The sequence below is a fragment of the Danio rerio genome, chromosome 15 (genome assembly GCF_049306965.1).
Source record: "Danio rerio strain Tuebingen ecotype United States chromosome 15, GRCz12tu, whole genome shotgun sequence".
Lineage (NCBI taxonomy): Eukaryota > Metazoa > Chordata > Actinopteri > Cypriniformes > Danionidae > Danio > Danio rerio.
The window spans coordinates 31,970,007-31,989,998 of NC_133190.1; the positions used below are offsets into that span (position 1 = coordinate 31,970,007).

Consider the following 19,992-nt stretch of genomic DNA (forward strand, 5'->3'; position numbering starts at 1 on the left):
CGTTGAATAAACCCAGGTTGAGCCCTAATGGAAGTGCTTTCTCCGTTGCGATCTAAGTGCTGTCTAATCGCATATACTCCTGTGTAACTGTGCTTGGGCTGTAGTCTCGATGGTGTGCCATTCCTCATGAGAGACCGGACGCTGAGGAGAACCACCAATGTAAGGAGAGTGTTTCCAGAGAGACAGTATGAGGATGCTTCACTTTTCAACTGGACTGATCTGAGCACACTCAATGCCGGCCAGTGGTTTCTAAAGGTAGACAATGCCTACAATACAGCTGAAGCAGAAATGTCAAAATAATTGGACTTATTTAAATGGCAGCAATGAAGCGGTGTTCTTATAGTAAAAACATACACTATAAAAACATATAGTAAAAACATTTTATTTTAAATAAATTAAATTGCATCTAAGGAATTAAATAAAATATATTAATTTAATTAAACTTACATTAAGAGATATTTTTGTTTTACTTTGTTATTTTTTAATATGTTAAAATTAGTTATGTTATATATACAAATATTATACAAATAATGATAGAAATAAACACATTTTTTTACTGAAAAAATGCAAAAAAATAAAAAAGCTAAACCACTAATAAAAATTACAATAATATTTTTAAAATGTCAGTTGCTGTTACTTTATTTATTTTTTTTTTGCTTATTTATCTTTAAAAGCAAAACAAAAAGTCACCTTATTTTATTGTTTCTCTTTAATATAGAACAATGTTAAAGATAGCATTATTTCTCAGCCCTAAAACCTAAACCATGTTCCCTCCATGTACGCACATAATTAAATAAATATAATAACCCTGCATTTAGTCCATAATGGCTAATAGACTGAATATTAGTCAACTAGGAGTTTATTTTAGCACTTGAATGTTTCTGCATTTATTATGGTTCATCCATAAACAATATTATTTTCTTTAAAAAAAAAACATAATCTTTATTTAAAGTCATTTCCCTTCTGTTTTGCTTTCTTTTTTTTTTATACAATAATCAGTTGACTCACATTGGGGCAGGACAGTCTGTCAATCACAAGATCCACCAATTGCAAATCACAACCATGAATTAAATTCCCAAATACTAAATCAAATCTCAGTTGAATAAACATAATAGGGTAGAAATTAACTGTACAGCTTGTATTTCTTTGCAAGTGTTTTTTTCATAGGGGCCGAATAAGTATGTAATAGCCTATAGACCATATCATGTCATTGGCCCATGGACGTTTTCTGCTTGTTAAAAATCTATTTCATAACTGTAACAAGAGGCAATTCAGTCATAACTTAATGTTAAAACAGCTATCATAGCATTATTTATCAAAATGTGGCTCTTTTTGGATTCTCAGAAGCTATAGAAAATAAAGATGTAAAATAGGATATACGTTGAGACCATTGTTTTTGTTTACCTCCTTCAAAATGGTCTATGGTCTAAAGTGATGTCTCTGAATGCAGGATGATCCCTTCTGGACTGTGCAGTACATGTCAACGACTGAACGCTGGTCTGTGGGAAACCAGACTGTGTGCAGCCTGGAGCAGATGCTTAAACTTGCAGCTAAGTACAAGAGCTCGGCTTTATTCACAGTGCACAGACCACCAGTCAATCACCCGCACCACCACGACTGGGTCAACCTCACCCTGGACACTGTTCTAGGGTCAGGAATACCACAAGGACAGGTCAGTTTGGAGGGACTTAACTTTGATGCTTTATATATCATCGTCCTTTTCCTAGGGTTGAAATAAATGCATTCAGGATATGATCCTAATGTTTGTTCCTGTTTTATGTGGTTGTATAGTCACGCCACCTAGCTGTGAATACAGTTACTTACATCATATTTACCATATTTGATATGCAAATTTAAAATGTTCTATAATCACATTCTGTATACATAGTTTGATCATTCTTGAGGAAGAGAACGACATTAGATTTAATTCTGAAGGTTGTGATTTTTACACATTTATTTTATTTGATTTTAATTGTGTAAACCAGAGGTGCCTAAACTCAGTCCTGGAAGGCCAGTGTCATGCATAGTTTAGCTCAAAATTTCTTCAACATACCTGCATGGAAATTTTTGCATACTTAGAAAACACTTGATTAGTTGGTTCAGGTGTGTTTAATTGGGGTTGGAACTAAAATATGCAGGACACTGGCCCTCCTGGACCGAGTATGGTGTCAACCATAGAATATGTACATACTGTTCTTAACTGGTTTAACTGATTATTTCTTAATTGTTTTTTAAATATCATGTATTGTATGGAATATCATATATTCTTTTTGCAGCATTAAATATAATACATCTGGCTGTATTTATACCTATCTCAATAGTCATTGTATTTCATTGTGTTATGTTTTACCCCCACTTTAAAAACAGTATACTAAAAAAAGAGCTTTGATCATAAAATATCATCTTAGTAATAGTGTGATGATACTTTGCATACTTGGTTCAGTTTGAAAGAAAGTTTATGAAAGAAAGGAGGGAGGGAGGGAGGGAGGGAGGAAAGAAGAAGGAAGGAAGGAAGAAAAGAAGGAAAGAAAGAAAGAAAAATCTGGTTCAATTTGTTGGTTAAAGGGCACCTATGGTGACAAAAATCTACTTGTTTGGGCAGACATGTGTGGTTGTAGTGTATAGACCGTAACAACATAAAAACGGTGGACCAATTGGAGCGGTTTTCAGACCAACCGCAACATTACGTAGGAGAGCGGTCCCCTGTCCACCAATATTGATTGACATTCTGGCTTTACGATCATATCCTCAGTTTCTTGTTGCACGCCCGCCATTTTCAGTGTGTGAGTCAAAGCGATATCACTAAAGGAACACCCTTGCTCTATTTTTTTATGAAGGGCTCATTGGGCTCAACACAAGATCAATATTCTCCACATTATCGCTGTAATCAGAATTATTGCTTGTACCTTTTGCGTGGAGTGGCGCCGTGCATTTCGGAGTTCTGGGCATGGGTTTCTGTCGGGGTGCACGCGGCGGAGCTTCAGGTCAGCGGCTCGGCAGCTGCGGCGCCGTTGTGTTTGCCCTGGTGGAGGCTTGTGTTTAGAGTTCTGGAATGCGTGGCGCGACGATTCGGGACACTTCATGTTTCTGCAGCGTCACTGAGTGACTGGTGTGCCATGTCGCGTCGCATTCGGTGCCTCAGTCAAAGTTAATTCAGTGTGTGTGGTTATTAGTCTCGGTTTACAAGCTCGGCACTTGTACACCGAGACTATACAAAGAGACAAATGATTTTGTTCTCTCTGCTTGGTCTGTGTCCGAGTCTTACATGTAAGGCTGAATGCTCATCCTAGCTTAGTTTAGTTTCTCTCTTTGTCTGTCAGCCTGTCTGTTGCAAACACAGAGCGTAGAAGCTCTTGGCTCTGCCCCCTTTTTACGTTGGGCGGGAAGCCGAAACTGTGAAGCAACACACCCCTAAAACAGCAAACTGTGTAAATGCCCCCAACATGACTCTTTTTAACACATTATAATAAAAACATCTGAACTGTGTATTAAACTGAACCTAAACTGACACATTTAGAAGAACCATAATATAAATATTAAATAATAAAAAAGGGGTAAACTATGTGCCCTTTAATATTATTTGAATAAGTCTACCAAAAAGTTGTTGAATTGTGGAATTTCAGTCTACTTCCAATATAATTCAATTATATGCTGCAAATGTCACTAAAATGTAAATGCAATATGGATTAAAGACTTTTAGTTTCCTGTTTTTAGTTTGTTTGTCACAATACTGCACGAAAAGGACAGAAAGTGCTATATCTAGTTTTCCTCTTTATTGTCGAGCTGTTTCCCAGAAATGTGTTCTTGCAGCAGATCTTCATTTGTATGTGTGATAATTTAATTTCTGAGCTACATGTTCTCTTATTTTTGATTATTTGAGCAATAAAATAAATTGACAACATTTAAAATAACAACAAAAATAACACTTTTATTTTATATTTCAACTCTTATTTATTAACTCAGACTTGACAGTCAACACTATTCATTAAAATAATTCATTAATTATGTTTATATATAATATTATATTACTTCTGACTTTGCATGTGTTTGTGTAGGTGATGTGGACGGTGGACAGTAACAGGGAAATGGTGAGAAAAGTGGCTCCAGGTTTCCAGCAGACCTCAATGCAGAAGCTGCCCTTCGATACACTCCATCATAATGGCATCAGCAGACTCCTGCTGCGCTACAACCAGGCCTCTGAGCAGGACGTCCGGTAGACCCACAGTCCCACTTGCACACACCTGCTCACACTGACAACATATACATCACATGAGAAAGAGCAAAAGCTGCACTAGTGTGGTGAAACTAAAATTGGAAACTGGTGCCGTTCCACTGGAAGAGCCAATGATGCCATTTCAGGCTGCACAAACAGAGCTATTTACATTGTAAGCTTGTGAGTTTTGTCCAAATTCAACATAAAAAGTCAATGCAAACAAGTGCAAAAAATGGGTATGAATATCTGAAGATGACTATTGGGTACAGTTAAAATCAGAATTATTAAACCCCCTTTGATTTTTTTTCTTTTCTTTTTTAAATATTTCACAAATTATGTTTAACAAAGCAAGGGAATTTTCACAGTATGTCTGATGTTTTGGCTAGAATAAAAACAGTTTTTAATTTTTTAAAAACCATTTTAGGGTCAATAAAATTATTATCCCCTTTAAGCTATATTTTTCGATAGTCCACACAGAACAAACCATCTTTATACAATGACTTGCCTAATAACCCTAACCTGTCTAGTTAACCTAATTAACCTAGTTAAGCCTTTAAATGTCACTTTAAGCTGTATAGAAGTGTCTTGAAAAATATCTAGCCAAATAATATGTACTATCATCATGGCAAATATATAATAAATCAGTTATTAGAAGTGAGTTATTAAAATTATAAAGTTTAGAAATATCTTGAAAAAAATCTTCTCTCCGTTAAACAGAAATTGGAAAAAAAATAAAGAGGGAGGCTAATAATTCAGGGGGTTAATAATTCTGACTTCAACTGTATATGAATATCTCAAGATGCATCAGTTTATCAGCCAAAACTTGCAGGTAGAGAGTTTTTTTTTAATTATTATTTGCTTATTTTTATTTGCCTCATCTCTGGTCTAGACTTAAATATAAACTGAATCACAACAGCTTTATAGTTCAAAGTATGTAATAGGAGCATTTAAAGAAGCCGGAGATGAAGCACAGATGGCCGAGCATGTAACAACTCAATGTAACCAATAAAATTGGCCATCTGTGATTTCATTACATTTTCAAAATTCAATCAAAAGTTTTTTTTGTAATTCTAAATTAACCCTGAATAAAATGTTCACACTGCATTTTTCTCCCCATTGACTTCCATTTATACGCACGCGAATACGTCAGACCAGAAACGCAACCTCGTACGACAAGTTTCGCAGTTCACTGCATTGCAAAGTTCAAGCTTGGTGAACTCTGTCCTGCAAAATCACATCACGTGTTTGTATGTGACCAATCAAAGATCAAAACCTGACATCTCCGGACAGAAATGTAACACATGAACCAATCGCTCGCTTTTTTAAATGTGTAATCATCTTGTTTAATCCTACCCCTTTTCGCAGCGTTGTATGACAGAATTGCATGTTCAAACTCTAGTGTGGCCATGGCATGAGCTTTTAAATGGCCCTTTAGGTTAAATCTAGTATCTTTTAAAACAACTTAAAAAATATGATGTACTGTATTGTCATCACACCAAAAATGAAAGAAACTACTTATTAAAACTATTATATTTAAAAATAATATTTCTTAGAAAATATTTGAAAAATAATTACAGTTTCGAAGTAGAGCTAATAGTTTTGCCTCATAGTTCAACCATATGTAAAGGAAAGAGTCTATTTAAAGCTAAAGGTAATGTCTATACTTAATATAGGCTACATTTAATGTAATTGCGGATCTGTTTTTTTTTTTTTTTTCTTGTGTGTGGATTGTGGTTGTATTAAAAATGTACATGTAATAACTCAGTGTTCTTTATGCTAGAAATACTGAAAGACAATTCTAAATATTGACTCTGGCGGTTTTACTGAAATATCTATAAGGGGAACACCTGTCTTCTAAAAAGCTTAAATGGTATTTTCTTTATCGATTATCTTCGTATAACATACAGTATATTTAACACCAGCGCAGCTGCTTTGCTCACAGCACTAATCAAGAAAACATTGTTATCCCTGCTGTTTATAAGTGCCACCTACTGCGAGAAAGTGAATTTGCATTTTCATTTAGCCTGTACTGATTTTTTTGGTCACAATTTAACAAAGATAATGTCATTTCATTATGTTTCTAATTATTATTTTAAAATGATACAACAGAAAATCAAAGATTCAAGAGAAAGATTCATTGGTGGATCATTAGTAATATCCACTGATATATCTCTGTTTATTTAATCAGGTTGTATAAGGAGAACAACATCAGCGTGAGTCTGTATACAGTGAATGAGCCGTGGCTGTATTCTCTGCTGTGGTGCAGCGGGGTGCCGTCCGTCTCCTCTGAGGCCCCGCAGGTGTTGAGGAAGCTGCACTATCCGCTCTGGCTCATGGTACAAACCATCATCTGCTCATTGATTATTCATTAGCCAGTGGCACTTTTTAAGATACATAATTGGTCAACATCTGTTGGTCTGGCCAAAACGAGAAGCTCATTAAATATAAATCTGTATTGTGGTAAACATGTGATGCGTAACTGATTAGCTAAAGGGATGGCTCACCCAAAAAATAACAAAAAAGAAGATAATCTGAAAAATGCTGGAAACCTGTAGTCATTGACATCCATAGTAGGGAAAATATGTATTTATGTAAGTCAATAGCATCTGTTTGGCAACATTCTTCAAATTATCTTCTTTTGTGTTTAACAGAAGAATGAAACTTACTGTTAGTAAATGAAGACTCAATGCTAAATTTGAATAATAGCTCTTTTAATTTCATTGCTTGTGTGATTTATAAAAAACACACTAAATATAATGTTTAGGAGCATGTATATATTCTTTTGCAAGTAATTGTGCAAGAATAAGCTGTAATGCCTTGTCTCTTTCGCCATCTAGTGGTGCTTGTGCCTCATTCTAATTGTGTGTTTCTAGACTCCGGATGAGTACTGCTTGATATGGATCTCCACTGATCTCATCTCCTTCGCTGTAGTTCTGGGAATATTTATATTCCAGAAGTAAGTGTGCGCCTGTTTGGTATGCGGTAGATTGACGGGATAATGGTTTAGACAAAATAAGACCCAAGATAAGACCTCTGTCTCACAAACTATTGCTTTAGAGTTTAGATTTTAAATTTTTAAGTATTTGTAATTCTCTTTTATTTATATGTCTGAATAGACCCTTTTCACAATGACGTCACATCACTTCCCCTTATCGGCAACGCAGTGTATTATTAGTTCTGGTTTACCTTTGAATGAATGGGATACTTCTCTGAAAAATTTACAACTGAAAATATTAACATTGCACATTGTTAGTTAAGTCTGTTAAAGTATTGGACGTGTAAAAATGATTCTCTTTCAATACTGAACTGCTTTCTGAGTTTTCAAATGATTGTTTAAGTAATTAAGAATAGGATTAAGTTATTAAGAAAATATGTTTGCAACTTTTCCACTTATTAATTCAGTTTATTTTCTCAATAAAAGATTTATTTTTACTTTGATGCTACTAAGAATATAAATGTATATTATATGTTGTGTGAATGTTTCAGCGTAAGTAAAATTCTTTATAAAATTGTTTCATATTATCTTCTAAAGGCAGTAAAAATACACTCCATGGAGTAAAACTTGACACCGCGTGACGTCATGTGAAAAGTGTCTATATTTATATGAATGTTTAGTCTGTGTGTGTGTGTGTGTGTGTGTGTGTGTGGTTGCAGTGTTTTTTTCAATTTTTAATATTTAATTTTATTTTGCTTTATATGTGAAATCTATGAAATTTAATCAATGAAATTTGATTTTTTATATTATTTTAACTAACAATAACAAAACTATCAGTTCTTTTTGCCTCAGTTCTCTCTTAAACTTTAATTTATATATTAAAGTATATTTAATATTCGTCTGTAAATTGCTAAATATGCCTAATAATAAATGTCTAATAATAACTAATTCATTAAAATCTATTAAAAAATCTAATAAAATGTAAATATGATAATAAATGTGTATAATTATTGAAGACCTCTTCATCTAATTTACACAATGATCAATGAAATATCGACAACTAAAGCATTCATTTACATAAAGTAAAAACGTCCTGAATATGAATATATCTTTTTCTGTTCTATTTCCAAAACTGGAATCAATCTATAGGGCCACATATACTTGCAAAATGAAAGAAAGTATTGTAAACAAAAAATAAAGTATTGGTGAAGAAAACAAAACTATATATAAAAACTATATATATATAATATTTGCAAAACATTTTTTATAGCATTGCCTCATTTTGATTGGCTTTTTGGTCAACTTTGAGTTTGCAATGCTGTTTTCATGTTTCTGCGTTTCACTTTGTGTACCTGATTTGACAGGGGGGTGGAGTCAAAAGACCTTGAGCATTTACAGCCCCTTGTCAAATCAGGGCCACAAAGTGAAACACGCAGAAGCGTGAAGTGCAAATTGAACTCAAAAGCTAATGCAAAAGCTAATGCAAATTAGCATTGCAATGTATAGTTGTTTGGTTTTTATATTGCAAAATGTTTTGTTTTTTTACTTTTGCACTGCTTGATTTTTATTTGGAGTTCTTCTTCTTTTTTTTTGTTTTTTTTTTTGCAAATTTTATCTTTATTTCTCAAAACTTAGTTTTCCCTTATTTTCCCTAAGGCAAAATTGTTTTATTTCTCCAAAATGAATTTTCGCTTTGCGATTTTTGAACATTTGCATTTATTTATTTATTTTTGCTCAATACATTATTTTTTGTTTGCAAAGCTTTATTTTTTATTTTGGAAGTATATGTGACCATAGACTGACTCCATGACTCCATTCTATTTCAACTAAACAAATTTAGAAAATTTTATAGCGATGTAAGCCAAATGTTGTCCTTTTAAGAACCTTTATATTCTAACCTCTTTTTTAAAATGGTTTAACACAATTAAACTGTGTGTTGTAAGTTTATCATATGTTACCAAACATATACTTTCTATTAAGAATTTGGACTGTCCTGCTTTTAATGACTGCAGAAGGCCTTTTTATAAAATTAACTCTCTTAAGGACATTTTAGCAAAGTGTCACCGGGAAAATTGGTAAAATGTTTATAATATATTAATACTAAAACTATTATTTAATTAATGTATTCATTTGTTTGTTGCTTTTAATTGTATATTTATTATGGAAATGTTCTTGCCATAAAAATAGCCTTTGTTGCTGACATAGCATTAGATAAAAATTCATTATCATCTATTAAAATTTAACATTGACCTTTACAAAACTAAAACATGCTCTGACTTGATTACCTCCACAGAAAACAGGAAAAGGAAGGAAATATGTTTGCTTTAATATTTTATTGATTGTTCTGCACATTCACCAGTCTTTACAATAATGTTGATTTTCACATGTACAGTAAATGTGTGGAGCTCTGGATCCTCTACGTTTGCTGCGCTTGCCATAGTGACATTTGCATCTGCTTTTCTGAACTGACCTCTTAATTCTCTCCCTTTCTTTTACTCTTTTTCTCCCACCTCTCCTTTCTTCCTCCTGCTCTCGCTCTCTGCTGATCTGCATGCTCCTCTTCTCTGCTGCATTCTGGCATCTCTCAGCTATCACATGATCAGGTAATTGGGTCAGCGCTGTTGGCCCATGCTGCCAATGTGCATCTCCCTTTCTTGCCCTTCTTTCTCTAAAAAAACAAATCCCTGTTTCAGTCTATCTGCCTGTTTCTTTCATTCTACCTGGATTTTGTCAATGCTATTACTAACTCTTCTTACTCAACAACAGCCCCACATGACTACACTTTAATATCACAGCTTATCACTATACATATAATTAATATGCATTTACACAATTAAGATTTACTCGTATGTTTGTGTAAAGGATATTTTAGTGGTGTGCAATTTCTGCCCTCATCCACTAGAAGGTGAAAATTACTCAACTGACAGTTGTTTATCTGCCTTTTGGTCAGAGTAATTTTTTCTAACGTTGTAGCTGAATTTTTTTTTACATGATGCATAATAAATAAATTATCTATGAGGTATTTTGAGCTGAAGCTTGACAAATGCATGCATATATTGCATGTAAAAAAGCATAAGTGTAAGATTAATGTTAGTTATAGGTTTGAATTAAGTGTTTTCATTTTAATTCAATCAGATGCTTTTGTTTCGAACCAAAAGCACCCGAATATTTCATTTGTGACAGATGGTGTCAGATTAAAAGATTTAATCAGGAAAAATATATTTTGTATTTTGGATAATTGGAACAGATGGTCACTATAACTGTGGATCAACAGCCCTTTTTTGGTTTGTACATCAATCTAAATCTTAAGAGTTCAAAAGATTTGGGTCAGTAAGATTTTTTTTTTCCAGATTTTGTCTCTTGTGTTCAGTGACAACGCTGCATTTATTTATTTCTCACCAAAATTCATTATTCGGTTTTTATATAATTGTAATTTTGAATACATTTGGAAGTATCTAATAGTTTATTCCTGTGACCAGGGGTGGACTTAATCAATAAGCGAGATAAGCAGCCATTTAGGCCCCTGGGGCCCCGACCAATGCCAAGAAGCCTACATTAATCATACAGCACTTTTATAAAAATTTATATCATACGTGTAAAATCTTAATAGTTATAGACAGATTTCACCTGTTATTACTTCTTTTCAAAACCCGGGGCCCTCCTGAATAGTGGAACTTCTTTCCGTACTGCACATGCAAATATTAAAATCTAATCACAAGTATGACTAATTAACTGTACAACTGTACATGGTTTCCCACAGTTAGTTTGTGAGATTGTTTTTGAATTGTGAATTTATTGTATTTAATTTTACATTTAAGAACATCAATATTTCACTTAAAATGTATTTTTAACATGCAGTTAATTTGCAAAAAAAAAAAAAAAAAAAAAACGAATATACAGAGAAAAAAAAAACTATAGAGAAAGAGACTGTGTTTCAATGCTTGGGCCCCAGATCTGGAATTACTTAGGGCCCCCAAATCACTAAGTCCGCCCCTGACAATAAAACAGAAATTTTAGTAGGCATTCATTTGTAATTTTCTTTCAGTATTGGTACATAGCCACACATTTCAGAATTCTTTAATGAAAACAAAGTCTTCGTTTGTAACATTATATATCATTATTGACCCTTTTTTTACGTTCACTTTTACTCACCTACTCACTCAAGGTTTTTTTTAAAACCACTTTTTTTTGGTCTGTTAAACACAAAATAAGTATTTATATAATATTTTTAAATGATGAAAACTGATCGCTACTGAGATTAACGGTACCAGTTTCCAACATAGCTGAAAATATCTTTAATTATTTAATTTGCACAACAAATCAAAAACTGTAAAAACTCAAAAACATTTGGAAATCAACTGCAGGTTGATTAAATGATAAAATGTTCACTTTTTAAAAAATAAAATGTATGTATTTTGCATCACATCTGAATTTAAATGTTAATTGCTCTTTTAAAAGACACAAGCAAACATACAAACAAACATCTAATTATACTCTTTAAACATTTGAAATACAGTATAGTGTTCAGAAACTGTACCATATATTTTCCAATTACATTCAGAAATCACTGTGAGATTCAAGAGTTGAATTGTGAGTCAACACTTTTAATAATAAACCAAAAACACATGTTATTATTAGATTCGACAGCACCAACTCAGTCTTTGTGTGGCAATTGGCACTGAGGCGCGTGTCTGTGTGTGTGTGTGTGTGTGCACATGATGATAGGTGGAGAATGAGTGGCATGCGTAGCTACAACCCGGAGCAGATCATGCTGAGCGCAGCCGTCAGGAGATCCAGCAGAGACGTCAACATCATGAAGGAGAAGCTCATCTTCTCTGGTAAGAGTCACCAAAACTCCTCCTGCTTGAGTGTCTCATATTGTGTGTCTGTTTGAACTATGTATATGAGCTTATTACACAGCACTTCCAAATACTTGACTCTAATTAGTCAATCAAATTTCCAAAGTTTGTATTATGGCTAATAATGTGCATATTTAAATGTTGTCCTTGCAAAATGATGGTGCTGTATTTTACATCTCATATATTAAGTCATTATCTTGTACTAGCAAGTAAGAAAAGCTCATTAGCGCCATCTAGTGTTGGTGTTCATTTGGAAATACACTCACCAACTACTTTATTTCATACATCATGGCCTCTAATAATTTTCACATCATAGATTTATTGTTTTATAATTGTGTGTGCATGTGTCCCAGCAGTCTTTGCATGCTTGTGTGTGTGTTTTGCCCTGTCTCTAAGGTCAGCCACAGTAGCTGTCCATCCCTGGGTTTGAGTCTTCTGTATGTCACCGCATCCCTTCATCCTATTCCATCTCATTCCCTGCACTGTCCCTCCTGTCTGTCACTGTCTGCCATCCGCTCATCCATCACTCCATACTGCCCAATGATAGCTCACACAGGCCTGTAGCATCAGTGCTAAGGGTAACTGTGGCCTGTGTATGGTGAGTACGAGAGGGATGAGAACTAACCCTTCATTCAGTTCATCACATCAAAAACAAGATCTGCAGTTCAATTGTTTTTTTTAATTTTTTTTTATCAGTGTCTTTGTTGTAGGTGTGCTAAATACATAGATGGGTTCGATATTGTTGATTATTGTAATTGACCATTCAAACCACAGGTGTCAAATCCAGTTCCTGGAGGGTAGCAGCTCTGCACAGTTTAGCTTTAACCCTAATTAAACACACCTGATCGAACTAATTGAGTCCTTCAGACTTGTTTAAAATCTACAGGTAAGTGTGTTGAAGCAGGGTTGGAACTAAACTGTGCAGAGCTGCGGCCCTCAATGAACTGGATTTGACACCTTAAATTCAAATGCTCCACGTCGCATAAAACAAGCTTAAGCAGCCCATCAGTGGAATGTTTATCATTTAAAGGAGTTTGAATTAAGTTGATTTCAATATACAAATGTATTCAATATACAAATGTTTTAGCATCATTACTTCATTCTTCAGTGTCAAATGTTCCTTCAGAAATCATTCTGCAATGCTGATTTAATGCTCAAGAAATATATATTACAGTTCTGTGAATTTTTTGATGTTTTTCAAATATTTCCCAAGTGCTGTTTAACAGAGATTTTTTTCCAATACATTTTTAAACAATACTAACTTTTTTTGGCCATGATGACAGAACATTTATTTTCGAACAGAATTATCATACATAAATTATCTTTAACAAAAAAATGGTTGAAACATGGTTGAAAATGGAGCGGGATGAAGTCCAAGCTTATTATTTTCCCACCCCATTACCACATACATCATTTGTCTATTACAGTCAAAAAAATAAAAAATAAAAATAAATAAAAAAACATTTCTTAAAGTGATAGTTAACCAAACTTTAAAAATCTGTCATCTTATACTTGCCCTTCACTTGTCACAAACTTTTGGTGTTCAATAGAAAAAAAGAAACTCAAACATGAAGTTATTTTGAAAATTTTTGAAACTAGTAACTTCCTTAGCAATTGTTTCTAATGCAATGGATGTCAATGGTTACTGGTTTATAAACCATTAAAAGGTTTGGAACTAATTGAAGATTTAAGTTAACCAGTACATTTTCATTTTGGGTTGAACTTTAAGGGGGTTAACATTAGCATTTTTAATTACTTTAAATTACTATTTTTAATTTAAACTTTGTTTCTGTTAAACTAAAAGAAATAAGACTTTCACCAGAAGGAAAATGTAATAGGAAATTCTGTAAAATATTGCCTTGCTGTGTTAATCATCAATTAGGAAATATTTGAAAAATAATAGAAATTTGGAGTGCTAATAAGTGCATTTGAGTGTGGGTTTGTGTTTTTGTGTTGTGTGTGTGTGTCTATTTTTCTTTATTCAGTAGAACTTAAAGAAAAGTTTTTCATTCATTCATTTTCTTGTCGGCTTAGTCCCTTTATTAATCCGGGGTCGCAACAGCGGAATGAACCATCAACTTATCCAGCACGTTTTTATGCAGCGGATGCCCTTCTAGCCACAACCCTCTGGGAAACATACACACACACTCATACACACACACTCATACACTTCGGACAATTTAGCCTACACAATTCACCTGTACCGCATGTCTTTGGACTGTGGGGGAAACCGGAGCACCCAGAGGAAACCCATGCAAATGCAGGGAGAACATGCAAACTCCACACAGAAACGCCAACTGAGCCGAGGTTCGAACCAGCAACCTTGCTGTGAGCCGACGGCACTTCCTACTGTGCCACTGCGTCGCCAAGAAAAGTTTTTCTGAAGCTTAAAATTAATAAATGTGCTTTCAGAGCAAAAAGAAAAGGAAAAACAAAATGAATACATGTAAAACATTGAGATCTTTTAAAGCAAACAATCAGTCTGTTCAAGAAATGCAACATTATTCAAAGCATTATCATCATTTGGTTGTGTTTGTATGTTTTTTTACTCTAAAAGTACAGATAGCTGTCTTTTTATGAGTCATCAAAGACCACATTTTTTTAGCTCAATATTTTTTAATCAGGGTGTCAGCGGGGTTTTAAAAAGTATTATTATATCAATATATAATCACCAAAGTTTCCAATACCCAAACCTGTTAACTAGTATTCAGCTGAATTAACAGTCTCCTATCAATATACTGTAGGAGTTGACTGAGAAAACCAGAGAGGAGCAGAGGCAGGAATCGAAAGAATGATGAAAAAAAAGAACAAAGTTTATTAAATAATTATTGTTGTGTATGATTCAATACTCAGACTTTGTCTGACCAGGATAAACCAAACAAGTGTTATTATACCACAATGGCAACAGCAATGGAAAACTACTGCTTCACAATGTTGTCCAGAGACAATACAGTCCTTGAAATGGAGATAATCTCTAATCTCTTACTCATAAAAACAAGTTTCGCTTGAACCCACAGTTGTAAGATTATAACAATATGGAAAAATGAAAATAATTATGAAGCCATAATTATAGGAAAATAATCTGAATAATAATATAAAATGTAAAAACATAATAATCAATAATAATAATAATAATAATAATCAAATCATTACTAATAATCAATAAAATGATAATGATAATTATATAAATGACTTATGATCATATTAAATAAAATAATTAAATAGAAGAATAAATGATTAAAACAAATAGAAATAAAACACAACACAAACGAATGGTTGCTTTCTTGAAACAACACACACAAAAGTTTGCTTAAAGGATTCATTGATCTTTAGTTAGATTCTTTAGTATTCAAAGTTGATCAATCAATTTAGAGACATTTAAGACCCTTAAAGTATTTCAACGTCTTATTTTACAAGGTATTAAATCTTGTATCATTTTTGATTCTACATTCTATACTTGTATGCTAAAGTGTATTATATATTAGGAAGAAGATGTTATATATTAGAATTAGAAGTTTATTAATATTAGGATGCTGTTTAGTTTATGAAATCCATAAAATCCCATTTGACGACACACTGCTTTTATTCAATATATACATGAACAATGTTTTAGTTTAAGATTTGTTTCTTACCATCAGTATTTAGTGAATAGTGAAAATGTCACCAATGTTACCGGTTGAAACCTAAAGTGGCGATGAAGTCTTAAAATGTATGAAAAGAGTTTTTAAAAAAGGTCTGAAAGGATATTGAATTTCACTCTCTGATTCCTGTACTGTATATATACCCTGGTAATGTTCTAATAAAGAAATAAAGTCACCTACATCTTGGATGACCTGAGGGTGGCGAAACAAACATCATATTTTCAATAGACAATCCCTTTAAGACCAGAACACATCGGAGGTTAAAAAAATATGTAATTTATTGTTTTGAACTAGTGTGCTGCCTACCTAGACAGTACTGATACAGTACGTAGTGTTTTTTTTATTTTTTTTGTCGTTTGTTTTCTTGCAATTTTTAGCTTTTTCATTGACTTGTTAAGTAAAAAATAATGGGACATAATGTGTATTTCCCTTTTCTTCTTGTTCCACAGAGGTGAGCAATGGAGTCAACGGTGATGAAGCATATTCAGAAAATGGATTTAACTACTACACCAATTAAGACGTTGCTCATTGACTCCACGATGGAGCGAAAAATCACATCACATCCTAAACCAACTTGTGATGTATCCTCTGAACTACTGACTCGACTCTCAGTCTACTGTTAATAATGGGCCCTTGTACAGAAATATTGTTTTTTCTTCTACTGTTAAGTTGCTTGTTTTAAATTCTGGACAGTAAACGACCAAATCTGTGGCCTCTTCCTCCCCACGTAACGCTTGAGGATGCTTCGGACCTTTTGTTGCTTCGTATTGCAAGCATGCCTAGTGGATTTTTACCTGTCGGTTTTTGGGGATTTTATTTTTTCTAATCTTCCATAGCCAGCCAATGTGGAGTAGACCATATATATTAAGCCAGTTTTTATTTCCTAGACCTTGATTTGGTGTGATGATATTCACAGTCTAATGATGCCTTCTGTTCAAACGGTTGTGGGTTTTCAAGAAGAAGAAGAAGAACAACAAAGAGGTGTTTACTGAGTGCCTGCCTTTAGCCTTCCAGTGATATTTACTGTGTTTGATTATATACCGACTGTTTAGCATGTGGTTCAGTTGTCATTATTGGAGTGAATCACTCAGCCTTATCATCTTGGTCAGTTTGATTTAGCAAACATGTAAGATGTGGGCACGTGTTCTGCTTGTGTATATATGGAAGCTGACTTAAGAAGAACAACAGTAAAAAGGTAACTGTTTTCCTTATGATTTAGAGTTTGTGTAAATTTTCTCACAATTTCAGGAATTGTGAGAATATTTAGAGGTGAAGAAAGTCAGAATTGCAAGGTAAAAAGGGACAGTTCTGGCTTTTTTCCCCCTCAGAATTGTGAATTTACACACTGTAGTTTTAAATTGGTTTTCTCAGAATTATGATTATAAATTTCAGGGTTAATTTTATATACTTTCTTACCATTTTGACTAGTTAAATTTTATTTCACAATTCTAACTTTTTTAGGAACTTAAATTGTCAGTTGTGAGTTTATGGACAATCTTGCAGTTCTGACTTAAAATGATAGTAATTTCAAATTTTGTAGGCTTTTTGCAATGAAAATCAATTCAAATTGTCATATGCAAAGTTATAGAATATCAAATTGTTATAGAAAATAATTGTAAATTTTCCCCAGTAATGTTAAAAAAAATTCTTGCAATTTTAAGAATTTCGGTCAGATATTTTCACCTTATTTTTTGTATTTTTATTCTTGCGATATATTTTTTTCCCTCAGAATTGACTTTCTCACCAATTGTGAGCTTATAAGCGTTCTTGCTATTGTTACTATTTAATAAATTCATAATTATTTAATTTTTTTATTTAGCATTTGTGTGATTGCAATTTAAAACTGTGATTTAACCCCTTAACTGTCGGTTAACCTTACCTTTTGAAAATGAAGCCCAAATGATTGTCAATCTTCGATTCTTTGGTGCAAAAATGTAAACTTGGTCTCGTTTTAAAGATAACAGATGTCAGATTGTTGCTGAAGGGAAAAAAGTTCAAAAAGTGATACGAAAACAAAAGTTATGTGCCTTTGTTTCTGAAAATAATAAAACAATAAAGGTATATTTTTATTATATTACATTTTACAAAACCTGTTTAACGTAAAATTTACAGAAAAGTCTAAGCTAAAAATCTTAAAACCAAAAATTTCCAAATTTGAAGTAAATATCTCCTAAAAAATCAGCTTTTAGTAAGATTCTGTTTGACTGTAGTACCAAACATGACCACCAGATGACATTCAGTTTCCATTAGTGCCCATACAAGAGCGCCCCCAAAGTTTTGAGGAATATGAATCATATATATTTTTTAATTCCTTTGAAAATATTTATAAAGTAGACATACAATTCTATAGTAGTTTGGTGGTATTTGATTTGAGTTTAGCTTCTGAAAAAGCATTAAAAAAAATTACATTTGGAAATCAAAGTAATGCTTTACCACTCTAAAGATCCTTTTCGCAAATTATTTAATAACTCTTGCTCGCTAATATCTATCAAAAATCCCCAGAAGTCATCAGCCTTCAAATGATATATAGTTTGTCATAACTGCTTTGTTTAGACTACAATATTAGGGCTTTAAAGTGTAACCGTAAAAAATCCCACAGGTTGTAAGATGACAGTAAATGTGTTTTAATTTATTACTCTTCCTACATAATTGCAAAAAAGTAATCTAAACTGTGACAGTTAAGGGGCTAAACAAATCCGCAAAGTCGGAATGTGCAATAAAAAGACAAAGGAAGTCAGTTACCTTTTTAACTAATGGCAGAAACAAGCTTCCCTAAATCCCAGTAATAGGGTTAAATTGGTGGATTCTGGAAAGCAAAACTGAAAGGTCCAGGAGGAGTGTCTGTTAGATATAGTCTAGATTTTATAGTTGAACACTGGTCACAAAGGAAGCTGGCTTGGAGTTTGGATGCAGTGCAATATTACTTGGACACTGTCTTATAATAAAAAGTGTTTGGATATTGTTCAGTGATTTTTATTTAAATTTTAAACTGGTTTTAGTCTAGTATTCATGTGTTGTACAGCTCGTGGCACTGCTGAGGTGCCCTGACCCGTGATGTAATGTAAATGTGAGATGTGACATTGTTTACAGTGGTTTGTTCTGTCACACAGAGGAACGGGGCTGAACGGTTTTGCTGTTTGATGTTTTTATTTTGTATTGATGTGTTTCAGAGATCAATCAATAAAACAAACTGCAGATTTAACAGTGTTTTTTTTATTTGCACAGTAGCAAAAGTTAATGACTTTAATGACACAAAATGCAACAAGTGAAATGGTACAGGACGGTACAAAAATAGAATTATACCAATTCAACATTTTAAAGAAGTCTAGATATACACATTCAGAACATTTTAATAAATGGACTTTTTTCCCTTTGTACTGTAAAGTGCATTAAGCTGTTCACACTTTATTATGCATTTTCACTTCAAACATTGAGAGTTTAGTAATGTATGTATGTAAGCAAACAGGCCAACAACCCAGTTTGTTTGTTTTTTTGGTCCATGTGGTTAATTGTACTTCAGTTTTATATGTGAAACTCTTAAGAAATATATAAATAATTAAAGCTGCAAGCAGCGATGATAGGGACCTCGCACCCGGGCTCACCGCCACCCAGTGGCCTCAAGATGACAGAGAAGAGTGAACAACAATAATTTAAGCCAATATAAATAAAGAACCTGGGAAAATCACAGATTTATGCCAAACTTCCTCCTGTCAGCAGGTGGCGCTATAACTGTGACTTAAGATTGGCATGTAGATGTCTTCAGGAGAGGAATCTTATCAACCATGTGAGTTTTCAGGCAGGTCAGACATTGTGTGGCTGAGTTATAAGGCAAACTTCCTTCTGCCACCAGATGGCACTATGCCAGACTTATTATTGTTATGTGGATGTGTTCAGGAGAGGACTTTTATCAACCATGTGAAGTTTCAGGCAGATCGGACTTTGTGTGGTTGAGTTATAATGCAAACTACCATCTGCCAGCAGGTGGCGCTGTAACTGTGACTTAAGATTGGCATGTAGATGCCTTTAGTAATGGAATTTAATCAACCATGTGAAGTTTCAGGCAAATCAGACATTGTTTGGCTGAAATATAAGCCAAACTACCTTCTGCCAGCAGGTGGCGCAATGACTGACTCAATATTGTTATGTAGATGTGTTCAGGAGAAGACTTTTATCAACCATGTGAAGTTTCAGGCAGATCGGATATTGTGTGGCTGAGTTATAAGCAAAACTACCTTCTGTCACTAGGTGGCGCTATAACTGACTCAATATTGGCACGTATATGTGTTCAGGAGAGGACTTTTATCAACCCTGTGAAGTTTCAGGCAGATCGGACATTGTGTGGTT

The 19,992-nt window shown here is 33.6% G+C and overlaps 1 protein-coding gene across 12 annotated transcripts in view; it reads left to right on the forward strand.

Moving 5' to 3' along the window:
* The window catches only part of gdpd5b (glycerophosphodiester phosphodiesterase domain containing 5b), a 96,698-nt gene extending 77,848 nt beyond the window's left edge, over nucleotides 1-18,850 (forward strand). For 3 of the 12 annotated variants that reach the window (XR_222297.5, XR_012390904.1, XR_012390905.1), the window contains 8 exons: nucleotides 105-255; nucleotides 1,451-1,672; nucleotides 4,056-4,213; nucleotides 6,402-6,549; nucleotides 7,087-7,169; nucleotides 11,874-11,986; nucleotides 12,404-12,605; nucleotides 16,098-18,850. Coding sequence is in view for 5 of the 12 variants with exons in the window: in XM_005157743.6 (XP_005157800.1) it covers nucleotides 105-255; nucleotides 1,451-1,672; nucleotides 4,056-4,213; nucleotides 6,402-6,549; nucleotides 7,087-7,169; nucleotides 9,737-9,751; nucleotides 11,874-11,986; nucleotides 16,098-16,165 (958 nt within the window). In the remaining 7 variants the exon portion in view is untranslated. Of the gene's footprint in view, nucleotides 1-104; nucleotides 256-1,450; nucleotides 1,673-4,055; nucleotides 4,214-6,401; nucleotides 6,550-7,086; nucleotides 7,170-9,736; nucleotides 9,752-11,873; nucleotides 11,987-12,403; nucleotides 12,805-12,932; nucleotides 14,793-16,097 lie in introns of those variants that run through there. The other 9 variants (XM_005157743.6, XM_005157742.5, XM_684040.9 and 6 more) reach the window with 6 other exon arrangements.
* The last annotated feature ends 1,142 nt before the right edge of the window (nucleotides 18,851-19,992 follow it).